Raw genomic sequence first — 17366 nt, 5'->3', positions numbered from 1 at the left:
TGCCAACATTTCCCATGAGGAGGCTGAAAGAGGTAGCCTGACAGGTGAGGGGTGTCACCAGAAATGACCATCCATGGGCACCACAGTCGCTCCCCTACCAATACCAGAATGCCTCCAATCCGTGGGAAACACACTGCCCTGAGCTTACTGGAGTGCCCTCCCATATCCTTCCCCAAGACCAGAGGCTGAAGGGCTACACCAGACATGCCAGAAAGCCTCCAAGGCCCTACATAACTTCCTGTGTGTCCCGTCACAGACTTCCAGTAGCATCCCAACAGACAGCCTACAGAAGCAAGAGCTAGGTGAATTAGGGGGCAATTCTGAGTTATCCCCTCCTCCCCAGTGGCTGCAAGTGTCACCTACACACACAGCAGGGCTCACGTCTGCCAGGCCCAAGGAGTGTGCAGATCGTCCAACATAAGCCACCCGGGTGGCTCAGTTGGTTAAGCATCTGATTGTTTTTGGCTCAGGTCATAATCTCAAGGTTCATTAGACTGAACCCCATGTTGGGCTCTGTGCTGACAGTGTGGAGGCTGCTTGGGATTCTCTCTCCCTCTCTTTCACACTCTCAAAATAAATAAACTTTAAAAAAAGAACAACATGGAGCAAGAAGCTGCTCACATGTGGCATCTCTTGGTTTGGATGGTCCAGAATTGTCACATGTGGCACTTCTTGGTTTGGAAGATCCAGAATTACCACGCAAGGGACGCCAGATGAACGATCACACATGCAGTGGTCATGGGTCTGCAGAGCGAGTATCTGATGGCACACCGTGGCTATGGAGGGAGCTGTAAAGAGAATGACAGTAAGTGATGACCTGGCCTGGGACAGTCCAGGGGTCCTGAATGGGAAGTGTGCGACAGGGTCTGATAGCACCAAGTGGGTGTGCTAGGATCAAATGTTTGACAGCACAGGAGGAGCAAGTGGTAAGCACTGCAGAAGGATGTGCTGGGGTGAAAGCTGGAGAAGAAAACACACAAGCATAGACTGTGGATTGTGCACAAGTGTGTAAAAGGTGACCGAAATGGCAAATAATGGCTGTGCAAAGAGCAAAGAAATGGCAGAGTGGGCATTCCTGTGGTGGAAGCTGATGGTATGGAACAAGGGTGCAAGGGGCAACTGTTCAATAACCCAGTGAATGCACACTGGTTTAGTCAGCATGCCAAAACATGGCTGGAAAACACTTAGGGAAGCGTGCAAACATGACTGTCCAACGGCAGAGTACAGGGGGGCCCGGTGCAAAGGAGTACACAAAGGGTGGCCGTACGACTGCCCACAGCAGCTGGGCAAGGTGCTCAATGTCAGGGTGGGTGGTCAGAGGCAAGGGAACAATGGGGAGTAATTGGTGGTCAGGTCCACATCCTCTTGGCCAGGCCATAGCGCCCACCCATTTGGTCCAACGCCAGGCTGGATATCACTGTTAAGGCATCTCTCAGATATGATTAACTTTTAATTCTGCACACCTCAACAAAGCAGATGACGCTCCACAGTGTGGGTGGGCCTCACCCAATCAGCTCAAGGCCTTATGAGCAAGGACTGAGGTTTCCCAAAGAAGCAATTCTGCTTCCAGGCTGCCACACACACCCTCCTGAGTTTCCAGGCTTTGGACCAAAGGGTACAGTGTCAACACATCTCACTCACCATCTCTCGCTCTAGGTAGATCCTGTGGGTTCCATTTCTCTGGAGAACCCTACCACCCTGTTAAGTGGCACACAGGTGTGAAAACTGAATGGCACAGGTGAGCATGCAGTTCAAATAGACCACAGGGTGCAACGATGAACTTTTTTTGCCTGGCAGACGTGCTCTGAACCACATTCTGCTTGTTTGGTGGCTTAGGATGACAAACATGAGTGAAGGGTGGAAGAGGGTCACAGGGGCCCTGGAGACCATGGGAAGTACTTATCCATAGTTACCTAAGTAGGAGAGTCCCAAACCTGCAAAATGCTAATACAGAAAATTTCCACTGATTTCACATTAACTTTACCAGTGCCATCTCTGCCTATACACCTCCTGGCTGGTGGGGCATAGATATTTTTGATGGTACACACATACATGTAGAGTTGCTCCAGAATCAAAGTGGGACTCATAATACAAGAAAGGTAGAAAAAAACATCTTTAGGTTCATAGTCTATTGTTTTATGTGCAGAGAGAGAGTGTGCTTATACTAAGGGGCACTGCTAAGTACCATCAGAGAGCTGCCAAAATGGCCAGTAGAAACATCTAGTTTTGCTGGTCCTCAGCTCCATTCAATTCTTTACACACCTTTCAGCATCTGGTAGGTACAAGATTCTACAAAGTTACTGTGGGGGTTCAAGATGGTTAACACAAGCTCCTGACTCTTAGGAGCTTATAGTCAGCTAGAGGAGATCAGTAATAAATATAGATACATGCAATGTGGAGTTAGCAAAGTGCCAGGGAAATACTGAAGGGACACTTCTGATTGGGAAGGAGAGAGGTTCACTCAGGAGGTGGCATCTGATGGAAGTTACAAAAGAGGTAGAGTCTGAGTAGATGAAAACATGTAGCCCTCGCTGGGCTCCAGGTCTACCCCTGATGGGAAAAGGCAGGGCTGTCTCAAGCAGGAGAGAAATAAAACCCAGCAGACCCACAGACCCTGAGTGGTGCCCGAGTGCTGCACCACAGTGATTCCTGGGGGCATGCGTGAGGCCAAGGACAGGGCACAGGCCTGCAGAGGGAAGGCAGGTTCTGTGTAAACAGTGGCTCTAGTGTGGGACAGAGACAGAAGCCCTGGCCTGGGGGCTGCCCTGGGCCCCAGTCCCCGCCAACAAGAAAGGGCTTGCTCCAGGGGAAGATGCACATTCACACATACCCTGCCAGACACACCGGCTGCCTCACGCTGCCGTGGACGGGAGGCCTGTGGGCTTGCAGGCTGGTCTTTGCTAAAAGGCCGGGGGCACCGAGAATCCCAGCCACCTTCTGCCCCCACCTGAGTCCCCAGCACACTCCAGCCTTATTGCTGCAGATCTCACTTATCAACACCTCCCACCCAGCACCTCACTGGATCCAGAATACTCAGCCCTGGCTGAACCTCAGGACCAGGAGCCTGGACCCTCTGCACAGGCATCAGGGCCCCAGGGAGGCCAGCGGACAGCCAGGACGCTATCACGCCCTTAAGAGCAGGAGCCATGCCTGGGACACTGGAGGCCACAAGGCTCAGTGGGAGGTGATGTGTCCCAGGCTACATAGAAGCGTGGAGCTTTATTTCCGGAAGGCACACCAGAGGAGACCACCTACCCTCCATGCTGGTACCCCACAATCCTGTCACGTCATGGGGTACCTGATCCACGCAGCATGCATTAAAGAGTCGTGGTGGTGACCACGACCTCCTCTAGCTGCCTCAGAAGCTCCTCAGGCTGCGGCGAGAACATGCTAGTGTCCGCTTTCTGGAAGTCTGGGTGGGCCACCACGGACGCCAGCACCTCGGCAATCCGGCCGATGTCGAAAGCAGCCTGCTGGGGGCCCAGCACGGTGCCCTCGCCACCCTCACCCTCCACTTCATCAGGGCCCATTCCCTTCGCCAGCAGGAGAAGCCTCCTCTCAGCGATGATCTTGAGGAAGCGGTAAAATTCTTCAAAATTGATCCCAGAGCAAGCCCTCATGATGACCTGGCCAGAGAGGAGCAGCCAGTGAGCCACAGCTTGCTCACAGCTCCAGGCAAGTATCTGCTGACTGTGGGCAGGGCCCAGACCACAAAGGATCCAGAGACTTGGCCCAGTTCTCGAGGATGGGGACAGAGATGACTGGGGGTCAGCCAGCAATGGGATGGGTCTGAGTCCTGCAAGCTGGAAACCCCAGTGACCTGCCCCAGGCCCAGAGGGACCTTCACACAGGCAGACCTAGAGGCTACCATGCCCCCAAGACCACAGCTCTAGCCCCCTCTGAGAATATAGGCTGCCCTGGGGGCTGCCCCACACCCTCCCCACACTGCAGCCATGGCTCTGCAGAGCCCCTCCCCAGTCCCCACTGTAGCCCTGTGGAGTCCCCTCCCCAGTCCCCACTGCAGCCCTGCGGAGCCCCACCCAGTACTTCCCACACCCCCGTCCTGTCCAGGCTGGCCTACCTGGCAGTGATGGTGCCAGTCAGGCATGGTGTCCCTCCACTCACTGACCTCCTGCTGCACGGCACAGAGCTCTTGCTGCAGGAAGTGCCACATGTTGGCCAGGTTACAGCCATTGACCCAGTTGTGGTTGATGGAGATGGTGTCCTCCTGGGAGGGGTGAGGCAGAGGTGTCCCCATGAGCCCAGGGCAGGTACCGCCCCTCCCCCGGCCTGGAGGTCCTTCCAGCCCTCCCCAGCCCTGAAAGGGCTGCTCTTGTGTCCCAGAGGTGCCAGCAGGGAGAGCGGGCTGGTGGAACCTGGCCTGCACGCAGGCTCTCCTAGACAGGATGGGGTCAGCAGAGGTGGGCCTAAACCCTCTCTGTGGAGAGGCATCTGAGAACATGCCAGGGGTGAGGACTGGTGGGCCGGCCAAGGGGCAGTCACAGGGGGAGACGGACTCTCTGGGGCGGGAGCCACACCAGGAGGACCCCAGGACGTGTCTCCCTGGCCCGTCTGGGCCATGCTGCAGGCATGTGGGATGCGGTGTGCCCACCCTACCAGGTTGTGGACTTGGTGGTGCCAGCCACTGGGCACAAACACCATCTCGCCCGCCTCCTGCGTGACCTCCAGCGGGGGGCTGCAGTGCTCACGAGTGGGATACAGACGGCGGTCAAGGAGTGCAGGGGAGGTCACATCGTAGGGCAGGCCACCATGGCAATCCCGCAGGGCTTCTTCCTGCCCTGGAGGAAAGAAGAACCACTTTTTCCTCCCACAAATGTTGACAGACCAGCTGAAGGAGCGGAAGATGTCGGCGTGAAACGGTGACCTGTGCAAAACATCCCCTTAGTGCCTCTTGGCTGGGTGCCATCTGGTTCTTTCCAGTGGGACGGCCACAGGCAGAGCCCCGGGGGGGAGAAGTGGGTTAAACTGGTCAGAAACAGGGGCTCTCATGGAGTGGATGGGCTTCAGGACCGCATGCAGGGAAGCAGAGGGGACGAGGTGCCAGCAGGAGGGAGGAAGCGGACAGACTGTACCAGGTGCCAGTGGGCCCCATGTAGACGAAGCGGTAATCGTCCACATCCAGAGAGTCCCAGTACTCGTTCAGCCAGTCGGATGAGAAGTACACAGGCAAGGTGAAGACGTCCTCCGACGATGAGTCCCTGGAGGGGGTGGCAGGGGGCTGTGGCAGGAGTGGCTAACAAGATGCCAGATCCTAAGCATTCTGGAATGATGAGTAACCCCGAGCTGCCTTCCACAGCCAGTGCCAACTGACCACCCAGAGCCAGTCCAGCCACCAGATGACCATAGCCTCCATGGCCCAACCACAGTCACAGCAGGTAAAATGGCTTTGGGGGCGCATCGACCACACAGGCAGGGACCTGACTGCTCCAGAACTTTCCAGCACCACTTCTAGGATTTCACCCTCTGGCTGGGCTATGGCTCCAGATGCCTCATCTGCATCACCCTGTCTTTCCAGAGTCTGGGGACCTCTGTGCTTTCACCCCACCAGTGACCTCCAGTCTGAGTGGATGCGAGACCACAGGCCCATATATGCTGAGATCCTTCTCTCCTACCTCTCAACACTCCAAATCCCTCTGGTCCAAAAACCTGATCCCACAACCAAGCTGATGGGGCCCCAGGCACAAGAGCACACCAAAGCAGCCCAAGGGAGTGGGTAGCCCCCCCAACAACATGCTGGAACAAGCTTCTGGAGCCACTCACACATCTCTCATGGTCACAGGCCACGAGGGGGGGAACCCCAGGAGCCCCAAACCACCTGTAGTTACCCAGAACACCGGCCACTCCCTCTGCGGCCATGCCTTTATGTGCCATCAGACTCCTGCTTATCCTTCAAAACCCTGCTCCAATGTCATGTCTCTGATGGCCACCTCTGCCTGCCTGACCCAAGTGTTGCTTGGTTCTTTCTTCTATGGTTTCCAGGGTTTCCATATGTGACACTCAGCCAAAATCAGCCACCATATAATCACTGAACAAGTTTCTCGAACAAGTTCTCGTGCAATACCTAGAACGCACACCAGAAAACTCACTTATTGTTTACTGGAAGCCTGAATCCACAGTGCGGGAGCATCTGGGTCTACAAGTCCATACGTGCTGCTGGAACAGGAGTCCCTGAGGGCCAGGACCTGTGTCTGGTCTGTGAGGAACAAGCAGCACTGGGGCAGAAAGCACCCAGGGCATGCTGCTGCCAAGTGCACTTTTGGATTAGTCTCAGGAACCTCAAGGGAGCGAATCTAGTCTCAGTTTACCTTTCTGAACCTTACTTTCCACACCAGCAAAACGAGAATTCAGTCATTCACTCATCCATCTGACACTAACTTAACACCCACTCTGTGCCCTGTGCTGCTCGCTGGGGTCTGAGTACAATGGTCGATGCTTGTGAAAAACACACCCCTGAGCAGGGGAAAGGGACCAAAAAACCCCAGGACGACCTCAGAGAGTGGGAACACAGCAGATGGGACGAGGCTGCCCATGCATGTCAGAACTCCCAGGGAAAGAAACGAGTGCTAGGTGGGGAGACCACAACAGGCCTCCTTACAGACAGAGAGTTGCTGGTCAGTGATGGAGACTTGCTGGAGACTGGAAACTCCCAGTCCAAGGTGGACAGGCACTGGCCTAACTTGGAAAAGCAGGGCTGGAAAGGGAAGGCCAGTCCTAGTGGCACCTGAGAGGAAAGGCGAAGGCTGAGTACTACCTGCCAGCTAGAGAGGGTGGAGTCCTCAAAGAGGGTTCTGGGCAAACGTGAAGCAGAAGAGGTGGCCGCGGGAGCCCACATTCCTCACAGTCACCCACCCTGTGATTGAAGAGGACGCCTCCAACCGCGGAAGAGAGCCAGGTCTGTGCGTGCCGAAACACCCTGGCTAGGGGCGGGTCGCCTGGCTGGCTCAATCCACTGAGCGTCGAGAGTCTTGATTTGTGCTCAGGTGGTGGGTGATTCCAAAACCGCGAGATCCAGCCCCGGTGTTGTGGTCTGCGCTGAGCGTGCAGCCTGCTTGGGATCCTTTCTCTCCCTACCCCTCTTCCCCCCCCGAAACAAAATCCCTAACTGGGGAGAAGATGAGCTGCCCCCCGTGTGCAACCAGGGCTCGTTTAGGTACAGGTAAAACGGGGCCCCTGCGCGCGCAGCGCCCCTTTACCTGCACAGGTGCCAGTCTTTGAGATAGAGGCAGCCCCGAGGAGAGAAATAGCCCCCCTGGATGTACTCTTGCCAGTAGCTGATGTAGTCTCTGAGCGGCATGTGTTCTTTGGGGTTCGAATTGTACTCCTGGACCCCGCAGTTGGCAACAGGCACGACGACGTCTCCTGAAACAACAGGGTCCGGCACTGACTCCTCCGAGGCTCTCCGTAGACGACCGCCCTCGGTACGCGCTCCCACCGCCGGCTGCCGGCCCCCGATCCTCACCGTACTTCCGAAGCAGGTGCTCGAAGTTGGGCTTCCCGCTGGACGTCACCCAGTGCCTGCGGCTGCCCCAGCCGGCGGTGAAGGAGCTGGAGAAGACGCACGGCATGTTGGGAAGCAGGTAGCCCTTGAAGAAGTCGGCGTAGGAAAACGAGTCCGGATTCTCGATGAAGTCCACGCAGCCGGGGGGCGGGCAGGCGCCGCCTGGGGGCCGCCCCTGCAGGCCTCGGAAATGATTTTCGGCGTAGACGCGCGTCTCTCTGTCCATTCCGGCACAGGCTGGGCGTCCGCGCGGGGCGGGCGGCGCAAAGGCCGCCGCTGCCCGGTGAGGGGCGTACGCCCGGACTCTCGCCTCCCGTTGTCCGGCCCGAAGACTGGGAGTGATCGGAAGTACTTGCTGAAACTACTTCCGGAGCAGACGTTAGGGGCACCGGCTGCTCACGGCCTCCGTGCCGGCCGGAGCGAAAATCGCGACGCACAGGCTCTCAGAGCCCACGGTCGGCCCGGCGCCGCGGAGCGGAATTAAAAGCATGCGGGTAGAGTTCCTGCCCGAGTACGAAACAGGGAGCGCCGGACACTGGACGCATGCGCGTAGCAGCCTGCGGGCCTCATTCTGCGCAGGCGCGGGGGCGTCCCTTAGCACCTCTGAAGCATCTGGTCCCTCCCGCATCTGAGATTGTCAAGCCGCGCCAGACCCGAGTCTCGCGGTCTGAGCGCCTCCCGGGTGACACAGGTAAGCGGCGCCCGCACTGTGCGGCTGGGCCTCTGCCGGAGCCCGCCCACACCTCCCGCGGCACAGTCCCGCCTTCCACTGCTGTCGCGGTGAGAACCCCTCCTCTTCCCAGCGCGCCACTGACCAGGGGAGATGGTGGGGCGTGCACTGGGCTGACGAAGGGGCATGGGGGTCAGAGGTGGGGCCCTGGGGAACGCTGGGGGCCCAGGGAGTGATGGGGACCAGGAGGGGACGCTGGGCACCTGGAGGGGATGCTGGGGTTCCGAGGGTGATAGGGACCTGGAGGGGATGCTGGGAACCTGGAGGGGATGTTGGGGGACCTGGAAGGGATTCTGGGGGACCTGGAAGGGATGCTGGGGGCCCAGAGGGTGAGTACCTGGAGGGGATGCTGGGAGCCCAGGGGGTTGATGGGCCCTGGATGGGATGCTGGGTACCTGGAAGGGATGCTGGGGGACCGGGAGGGGATGCTGGGTACCTAGAAGGGATACAGCAGCCCAGGGAGTGATGGAGACCAGGAGGGGACGTTGGGGGCCCCGGGGGGATAATAGGGACCTGAAGGGGATGCTGGGAACCTGGAGGGGGTGATGGGGACCTGGACAGGATTCTGGGGGCCCAGGGTGTAATGACCTGGAGGAAATGCAGGGCCTAGGGAGTGATGGGGACCTGTAGGGGATGCTGGGGGCCCAGGGGGTAATGGCCTGGAGGGGATGCTGGGGGCTCAGGGGGTGATGGGGACCTGTAGGGGATGCTGGGGTTCAGGGGGTGATGGGAACCTGGATAGGTTGTTGGGGGCCCAGGAGATAATGGCCTGGAGGGGATGTGGGGCCCAGGGGGTGATGGCCTGGAGGGGATGCTGGGGGCCCAGGGGGGTAATGGCCTGGAGGAGATGCTGGGGGCTCAGGGGGTGATGGGGACCTGGATAGGTTGCTGGGGGCCCAGGAGGTAATGGCCTGGTGAGAATGCGGGGTCCAAGGGTGATGGGGGCCTGTAGGGGATGCTGGGGCTCAGGGGGTGATGGGGACCTGGATAGGTTGTTGGGGGCCCAGGAGGTAACGGCCTGGAGGAGATGTAGGGCCCAGGGGGTGATGGGGACCTGGGTGGGATGCTGGGGCCCAGGGGGTGATGGGGACCTGGGTGGGATGCTGGGGACCTGGAGGGGATGCTGGGGCTCAGGGGGTGATGGGGACCTGGATAGAATGCTGGGGCCCAGGAGGCTAATGGCCTGGAGGGGATGCTGGGGCTCAGGGGGTGATGGGGACCTGGATAGAATGCTGGGGCCCAGGAGGCTAATGGCCTGGAGGGGATGTGAGGCCCAGGGGGTGATGGGAACCTGGGTGAGATGCTGGGGGCCCAGACGGTGAGGACCTGGACGGGATGCTGGAGGCCCAAGGGGTGATGGAGGCCTGGATGGGATGCTGGGGGCCCAGGGGGTGATGGGGGCCTGGACAGGATGCTGGGGCCCAGGGGGTGATGGGGACCTGGACGGGATGCTGGAGGCCCAAGGGGTGATGGAGGCCTGGATGGGATGCTGGGGGCCCAGGGGGTGATGGGGGCCTGGACGGGATGCTGGGCCCAGGGGGTGATGGGGGCCTGGACGGGATGCTGGGGCCCAGGGGGTGATGGGGACCTGGATGGGATGCTGGGGGCCCAGAGAGTGAGGACCTAGACGGGATGCTGGAGGCCCAAGGGGTGATGGAGGCCTGGATGGGATGCTGGGGGCCCAGGGGGTAATGGAGGCCTGGATGGGATACTGGGAGCCCAGGGGTTGATCGGGCCCAGGGGGTGATGGAGGCCTGGATGGGATACTGGGAGCCCGGGGGTTGATCAGGCCCAGGGGATGATGGAGGCCCAGATGGGATGCTGGGGGCCCAGGGGGTGATGGAGGCCTGGATGGGATGCTAGGAGCCCAGGGGGTGATGGAGGCCTGGACAGGATGCTGGGGGTCCAGGGGGTGATGGAATCCTGGATGGGATGCTGGGGGCCCAGGGGGTAATGGCCTGGAGGGGATGCTGGGAGCCCAGGGGGTGATGGAGTCCTGGATGGGATGCTGGGAGCCCAGGGAGTAATGACCTGGAGGGGATACTGGAGGCCCGGGGGGTGATGGGGGCCTGGACAGGATGCTGGGGGCCAGGAGGGAATCCTGGGACCCATTGGGATGGTGAGGGCCGGGAGGGCATGATGGGGGCATAAGGTGCCTGAAATGGAAGTGTGGGGGATCAAGAGTGAGGATTTGAGGCTGCACACACCAGTAGGTCTGAGATGGAGGATCCTCTGAGTGGGGACGTGGGAAGGGGTGACAAGTCAGGGCCTTAGCATATTGGAGAAAGAAATGTTCTGTGAACGCAAACCTACCCACATCAACATGGAAAGAAAGATTGTAGGTTTGTTACTATGTGAAGTTGGCAGATTACACGTACATAGAGAGTCTGCAAGAGAGTATAGAGTTGGGCAGAACGCGTGTCACACACGGTAAAAGCAGAAGAAAGGACAATTAGAGCTCTCATCTCCTTGAGGGAAAAGCAGATGCACCTCCTTGGTCTTTTGAACCTGGTGAGAAGTTTCTGATTCTGTTCTGCAGGTGTGTGTTTACAGCTCTGAGTTGGCAGCTGGTGACTGCCTTGTAAAACCTGGATGCTGGGTTTGTCTCATTCCTGCAGGAAGGAGACTCTCTGTGTAAGGAGGAGGGACAGGTGTCTCTCTTTTATTAAATGAGGAAGATGCCACCCTGCTTACCTTTACAGGTGGGATACGGAGCTTCTGGGGATGTTGGGACTCTGAGCTTTGGAGGAGGGCTTGAGGGGGATTCTTCCCAAGTGGCATGAAGCTTACCCAGAAGGAGAACAGGGAGGACCAGAAGTGGGGAAAGGAAGAGGAGGGGGAGCAGGAGGAGAATGAGCTGGGGTGAGTCTGAGTTCCGGGTAGAAGTGGGATCCACAGTGGGAGCTGAGAACACCGAGGAGGTGGGGCAGGTGGTAGACAGTGTTTGTGGCAAGTAGAGCAGTGTGAAGAGCCGTGTGCTTCTGTGTGTGTGGTGCCGGCTTCCCACTCGGCTTCATTGTGCCCTGAGGTCAGCATGTGGCCATCAGCAAGGACACCTGGGGCCATTCATGTGGGGGAAAAGAATCACCCATGGGGTGCCTGGGCAGCTCAGTCGGTTGAGCATCTGAGTATTGCTTTCAGCTCACGTCATGATCTCAGGGTTTGTAGGCTTGAGCCTGGTGTTGGGCTCTGTGCTGACAGTGTGGAGCCTGCTTGGAATTCTCTCCCTCTCTCTGCCCCCCTGCCCTGCTTGTGTGCATTCTCTCTCTCAAAATAAGAAAAAAAAATCACTTATGATCCTATCCAGATAAGACTTAAAAAACTTTTTGATATAGAGCTATCCTTGCAGGTATGCATTTGTTCTTTAATTCTTTCTTCCTCTCCTTGTATGCACACACGCGCGCGCACACACACACACACACACACACACACCCACACCCACAGTCTGTTTCATACGTATGAAAAGTTACATGTGTAAGCTTATGCTGTCATTACCCTTTTGCAAAAATTTGACTGTGTACTGTCAAAATCTTGCCATCTGTTGGCTCCCTGGTCCTTAATTACTGGATTTCACTTGTGGCTGCAGACCTTGGGAGGCACTTGGGGATAGTGTGGGAAACAGAGTGTTTGTGATTGTTTGAAGATTTAGGAAATACGGCTTTAAGTTTGCGGCTGAAGCTCTGAGGTTGCAACTAAGTTCCTAAGAAAGAGGAGGCTTTGGCCTAGCAGGTCCACACGCTCCCCAGGTCTGATTGCACAACTGAGCCTGTAAGTCAGGGTAGGAGTTTTGTGCTATTACCTGTAGTCCATGTGGTGGCCCTCTGGTGTGGTCAGTGTTGCCACCGCTGCACCAATGGGGCTGTGGCAGCAGGCGTGAGAGCAGGGCTGGGGCCAGAACATGGGCTGTGCCCCTCAAAGGCCCCCAGATGGCAGGCCTGGCATCACTGGGGAACTGTGGGAAGAGCACATTCCTGGGCCTGGGGCAGGGCACTGCTCCCAGCCTGAACGCAGCCCAGTGATGTACTGTGCACAGCCAGAGAGGAGGGCTGCAGGGGGAGTTTAAGTTAGCACTTGGTGGGAAATGTCATGGGAATGAGGACAAATCCTCATTCTCTGCCTGCAGCGTTAGAGGGATGGTACACGCCCTGTGAATAGACCACGTTGTTGCCGCGGGACACCCCCAAACAGCACATGTGAACCTCTGGGTTGAAAGCACGAGCCTCTAAGGAGCAGGAGGTAAAGGTAATGGAAAAGGCGGCTGCCGGCGCCCAGAGACACTGCTCCCACTGTTCTGACTCCAGACCTGCTTGTGCCCAAGAGTCCTTGGAACTTGTGTAAAATGTCGCTGGTCCTGTTACTTTGGAAACTAACTAAAAATAGGGTGTTTACTTGATACTGAGTGTCAGTCCAGGGCACAGGTCTGATGTAAGCCCTGGGAGTTATCCATGCACAATAGCGTATCTCATAAAGTGCTGAGCGTCGCACGCTGCACCCACGTGCCCACTCATCTGTCCCCACGAGCATCCCCAGTTCTGCTGCTTTCCCAGGTCAGCACAGGTCCCCATGGGTTCCAGACGCAATAAGGACTCCAGGAGCTTAGCACAGATCAGAGACCCAGGTCAGGACCTGGAAGGAAGAAAGTCATCCATGGTGGATGCGGTCAATGTTGCCACATGAGGTGATTTGTAGTTCGCTCAGCAGGCATTTACCAAGGGCCAAGGTGTGCCAGCATTGTGCCCAAGGCACCCTCCTTGTGATGTTTGCCTTCTGTGGTGGGTAGACTGAGCCTGTCAGCATGTAGGATCATTCACAAGCTCCTCAGAGCTGTGGGCAGTGCTCTGGTCGGAGCTGTGGGCAGTGCTCTGATTGGAGCTATGGGCAGTGCTATGGGCAGTGCTGTGGTCAGGGTGGGCCCACTATGGCCCACTGGCCAAGCTTGGCAGCCACCTATTTTGTCCATGAGGACAGCCACGCCCCTCTGTTGCTGTGGTGTCTTGGCTGCTTCCATCGGCAGAGCGGGGTGCTTGTGACAGTGACCAGTGCCCACGGAGTCCAGGGTATTTACTGTCTGGCCTTTGGTCAGAAGGCAAGGAGGCTGGTGTTGCTGCATAGGGTTGGGATCAAGGGCAGGAGAGGGAGGCCTGGCCTCTCAAGGGCACTGCTTCGCACAGACTAGTGAGGGCCAGTGTGGGAGTGCTGTTCTCACTTGGGTCCTCCACATCTTCCCTGTCCACTCTGTCTGCCGGGGAAGAACCATGGGAACATGAGGAAGGAGGGGTGCCGGCTGCGGGTTTCTCCTTTTGCTGCGTCCTTGGAATCATCCTCAGAATCATCCACCCTGAGTGCTGCTCCCAGTAGGCAGTGAGGTTTCTCCTCCTCTGGACTGTTCTTTCCTCTTCCCTTGCTCTTCCCTGAGTGAATTCTAGCATATCTGAGAGGTGGAGTTGTCCTGGGGTCTTCAGTTATTTTACTGGCAGATGAACAGGCCCAGCAGGAGCCATGAAGTTGGTAGAGCGAGCTCCTGACGATGCAGTACCGGCCTCAGTCACTGTTTACAGAAGGCGTGCGTGGGCTCACGCGGTGCTCGTGGAGTGACTCCTGGGCCAGCAGCTGTGGTCGGGGATTTACAGTGGGGCTCATGCGGTGCTCGTGGGGTGTCTCCTGGGCCGGCAGCCGTGGTCAGGGATTTCCAGCGGGGCTCACACGGTGTCTATGTATGGACAGGGACTCCCTGTGGGTTGCACACTGTGGGGACTAGGGGCCGATTTGGGGGGGGCTCCTGGCTGCTGGAGGACTAGGGTCAGGCTGGCCCCAGGTGCTGACCAGTACAGTGACAGGCTCCATGGCAGGGCTGAGGTGCCTGGCCTCCAACCTTAGTCTTGGTCTCAATATCCCAAAATCATGTTAGTCGTCCCTGGTTCTGAGAGTAGAGGCTTGCCTGCCATCCATGTTCCGGATGACAGCAGGGGCCTCGTGGAGGAAGGGCACTAGCAGGTCACCTGCAGAGGACATCACAGGTGTGTGCACCTGACTTTCCTGTCCTGCCAGAGCTCCAGGCCACCACCAGCGCTCTGTAGTCTGTTTTGTGTTTGGGTCAGTGTCAGGGGAGTGCCCTCTTGGTGGGGACAGAAGTCTGGTGAAGAGATGCTTGTTTTCCAGTTCCCACTGTCTGGCTGTGTCTGCTGCAGATGGTGACCTTGCGCACCATCCCAGCATGGCTGCAGGGCTGCTGGGAACGCTCACAGGTCATGCCCCTCGGGAGCATGACTCAGTTGTCTGTGCAGAGGGTTGGGACCGTGGATACCTGGGTCCCTCGCACTATGAGGTTGGCGTTTGTCAGGTGCACCTGTAGTGCTGAGGCTCCCCTGGTCTGGCACTCACCATGTGGCCAAGGAGATGGGCCTCCCAGGGGGCTGTGAGCAGGCCTCCAAGGGGACAGTGTCCTGTAATCCTGGCCAGGAGGCAGCAGATGGTGTCTCAATCAGGAGGGACAACCCTGCACCACTATGAGAAGAAGCGCCTGGGACAAAAGCTGGCATGAGATGCAGAGAATTACATCCTGGAAGTGCCTGCCCCTGGTTTCTGTACCATCTCAGCTTCGATGGACTTTCCTGAGTCCCCTATCCGACACACTGGTTAACTAGGCCAGGACCACATCTGCCATCTGTGTCTGACGGTGTTCAATGAAGGCTGCTACCCACAGAACTGTGAGCAGCAGGGTGAGCTGGACAGACACATTCAGCCCCAGAGTGTTCCCTAAGTTGGGTTAGGAGCACAATGCTGTCCTTGCCCCAAGAGCTGGCCGTCACAGGAACCACTGGCTGTCCTGCCGTGCCATCCTCCGATAAGACTTCCTTCCCATATGTCACCACACCTTCACCTGTGAGCTGTGGAGTTTAGTCTGCGTTAGCTCAGTTTGTATTTGGTGGAGCATTGCCAACTCTCCGCTCACTGTGTTTCTCTGTAAGTGGGCAGCTCCGTGCAGTACACGTGGCTTTGTTGTCTTGTCCAGCCGTTCTGCTCTAGTCCGGGTCTTTAAGGTACAACTCAGTGAAGATGTTCACAGGGGTCCAGTGGACTGAGCTCCACGGGCCCAGGCCGAAGCCAGTGTTGTTTCCTCAGGGCCTGTGGCCCGTGGCCGGGATGCAGGGACTCCCTGTGTGTTGTTAAGAGATGACATTAGTTATTTGTTCTCCCTATTTCACAGGGAAGGCCATGTTGTGACTGCGAGGGGTGAAGACAGAGGGTAGCAGTAGAAGCCCATGGTACGGGGGACCCTTGCCCAGAAGTGAGCTGGACGAGGCATTCCCAAGCCCAACTCTGGCCAAGTCAGCATCACGTGCTTGTGGCCTGAGCTTGCATAAGGTCCTCTTCCTGTCCCGGCTTCGGTGCCTTATCTGTTCAGTGAGGGGCGGACTGCGTGTCCTTCAGGGGTTGTTCACATCTGCTGTTTGTGACTTTCTGCCCTTCGTTAGCAAATGCAAACTGTAGGTGTGAACAATGCGCCCCTGCTGCTTGTAACTGTATGAAACTGTACGTGTACGTTTGTATGCATAGCCTGTCGATTACATGGAGCTTTGTGAAGTTAGCGGGCCTTACAAGAAGGGAAAAGTTTTTCTGTGGGATTTTTTCTTTTATGGTATTAAGTCAGTTTCTGCACATTTCCAGTGGAGAATGTTAGTACAGGAACTTGTCAGGAATGTGTGGGGGGAGGTGGGGGTCATCACAGCCAAAACAGTGTATGCATGAGGGATCCTGGGGTGGCCGTTTCCAGGGGTTTCTGCCCTTCAGTCAGGTCCAGCCATGGACCCTGCTTCTGGTGGGGCGGGCCTGCATCTTGCTCACTCTGGGTGGAGGGAGACGGCTGTGCTCCGAGCCTGGCCGCCCCCTCTCCACCCCTGCCGGTGGTGTCTCTGGTCCAGGTGTGATGATGTGGTGTAGCCTGCCCCACCCACTGATTTATCCCTCTCCTGCACAGGCAGAGTGGCCGAGGCCGTGGAGCAGACCCACCGGGAGCCAGATGAGCAGAGAGGTCTGCGTGCACACCTGGCCGTGTTCCTACTACTTAGAGCTGGACAAGCGATGGGTCCCTGGAAAGCTTTCCTTAACCTCCTGCTCCCTGAAGTTTGCGGCTGATGAGGCCCAGGAGACGCTGGTGAGTTTCCCGCTGTCTGGCATCACTGCGATCAAGAAGGAGGCTTCTCACTTCGTCTTCAGCTCCATCACCGTCCTGGAGAAGGACAACCGCAAGCACTGGTTCAGCTCCCTGCAGCCCAGTCGCAATGCCGCATTCAGTGTCATCGAGCATTTCTGGAGAGAGCTGCTGCTCTCCCAGCCGGAAGCACCGCTTCCTGCGACCAAGGGGAAGGAGCTGACTGGCCTCATGGCCTGTTCCCAGAAGCGCCTGGAGGACACGGCCAGAGTCCTCCACCATCAGGGCGAGCAGCTGGACAGCATCACCAGGGGCCTGGACAAGATGGAATCCGACCTGGACGTGGCTGACAGGTAGACAGAGCCACGTAGCCCTGCCCTGTGTGTCTTCCCCGCCATTCCCTGTGTCGTACATATGGGTCACCCCGCCAGGTGGGCTACAGTGGCACATTTGTGGGGGGAGGGCTCTGTGTTTCCAGTGTCTTAGGAAGACCACCTCATTCAGGCGCCTGTGAGGGAACAGGCCATGCGGCCGGGTGACTCGTGGAGGTCACATGCGGTCCACCGGCACATCTGTTGTGCACAGCCACGTAGCAGCAAGCCTGGGGCCGCACTGAGGCGCTCCAGCTGCTCCCAAGCCTTCCATCGCAGGACCCCCCTCTGTTTCACATCAAGGACCCTACGTGGGTCATATGTGCCAATATTAATCTGTTTTTTATGAACTAAGATTCAAAAAATCACTTGTTTGTTCAAAAAGTGCAGTAATAAACCCACGACCTGGTAACATAAACAGCTCTGTGAATGAAAAATAGTTTTTGTAAAACAGACATGCTTAGTGAGAGGGTAGCCTTGTTTGGGGTTTTGCTCCTCTCTTTCCCGCACAGTCCTGCTGCCCGCCTGCTTCTGCAGTCGTCTGCAGGTCATACTGTGTCCTGGGGCCTCTGGGTGCCCCTCACATGTCCGTGA

At 57.4% G+C, this 17366-nt stretch overlaps 3 protein-coding genes across 7 annotated transcripts in view; 1 reads left to right on the top strand and 2 right to left on the bottom strand.

Moving 5' to 3' along the window:
- Positions 1-728: 728 nt before the first annotated feature.
- On the bottom strand, positions 729-7831 carry JMJD4 (jumonji domain containing 4). Of its 3 annotated transcripts, XR_003968844.1 has the most exons (7): positions 7481-7831; positions 7215-7380; positions 5094-5219; positions 4618-4885; positions 4082-4228; positions 3256-3626; positions 729-788 (listed from the first exon to the last, which is right to left on the bottom strand). XR_003968844.1 is itself a non-coding variant. In XM_030315526.1 (6 exons), the coding sequence occupies exons 1-6, from the start codon at positions 7743-7745 to the stop codon at positions 3318-3320; spliced, it is 1281 nt and encodes a 426-aa protein (XP_030171386.1). In that variant the 5' UTR covers positions 7746-7831; the 3' UTR covers positions 3186-3317. The 3 variants fall into 3 exon arrangements, 2 of the variants coding, with proteins under 2 accessions (XP_030171386.1, XP_030171397.1); XM_030315526.1 differs by lacking the exon at positions 729-788 and having other exon boundaries at positions 3186-3626; XM_030315537.1 differs by lacking the exon at positions 729-788 and having other exon boundaries at positions 3186-3626; positions 4130-4228.
- Positions 7832-8073: 242 nt separating this feature from the next.
- The window catches only part of SNAP47 (synaptosome associated protein 47), a 51401-nt gene continuing 42108 nt past the window's right edge, over positions 8074-17366 (top strand). Inside the window, exons 1-2 of one of the 3 annotated variants that reach the window (XM_030315506.1) lie at positions 8074-8210; positions 16228-16754. In XM_030315506.1, coding sequence (XP_030171366.1) covers positions 16270-16754 — 485 coding nt within the window. In that variant the 5' untranslated portion in view covers positions 8074-8210; positions 16228-16269. The remainder of the gene's footprint in view (positions 8211-16227; positions 16755-17366) is intronic. The other 2 variants (XM_030315513.1, XM_030315497.1) reach the window with 2 other exon arrangements.
- On the bottom strand, positions 8929-14499 carry LOC115514199 (vegetative cell wall protein gp1-like). The gene is made up of 4 exons (XM_030316027.1): positions 14416-14499; positions 13827-13910; positions 12049-12134; positions 8929-10405 (listed from the first exon to the last, which is right to left on the bottom strand). The coding sequence occupies exons 1-4, from the start codon at positions 14497-14499 to the stop codon at positions 8929-8931; spliced, it is 1731 nt and encodes a 576-aa protein (XP_030171887.1).

This window comes from Lynx canadensis, chromosome A1, assembly GCF_007474595.2.
Source record: "Lynx canadensis isolate LIC74 chromosome A1, mLynCan4.pri.v2, whole genome shotgun sequence".
Lineage (NCBI taxonomy): Eukaryota > Metazoa > Chordata > Mammalia > Carnivora > Felidae > Lynx > Lynx canadensis.
The sequence above is the reverse complement of the archived record's forward strand: the minus strand, read 5'-3'. Positions and strand labels throughout refer to the sequence as shown.

Excerpts from the sequence above, each read along its gene's own strand:
- JMJD4 (XM_030315526.1), bottom strand. The coding sequence starts at position 7,745 with ATGGACAGAGAGACGCGCGTCTACGCCGAAAATCATTTCCGAGGCCTG. Across the intron at positions 4,229-4,617 it reads ACCACCAAGTCCACAACCTG|GAGGACACCATCTCCATCAA; the intron begins GTAGGGTGGGCA and ends CACCCCTCCCAG. Across the intron at positions 3,627-4,081 it reads ACTGGCACCATCACTGCCAG|GTCATCATGAGGGCTTGCTC; the intron begins GTAGGCCAGCCT and ends CTCTCTGGCCAG.
- LOC115514199 (XM_030316027.1), bottom strand. The coding sequence starts at position 14,499 with ATGACCTGTGAGCGTTCCCAGCAGCCCTGCAGCCATGCTGGGATGGTG. Across the intron at positions 13,911-14,415 it reads GCAGCAGACACAGCCAGACA|GAGACACCCCACGAGCACCG; the intron begins GTGGGAACTGGA and ends CTGCCGGCCCAG. Across the intron at positions 10,406-12,048 it reads GGCCACCACATGGACTACAG|GCACCTTATGCCCCCATCAT; the intron begins GTAATAGCACAA and ends CTTCCATTTCAG.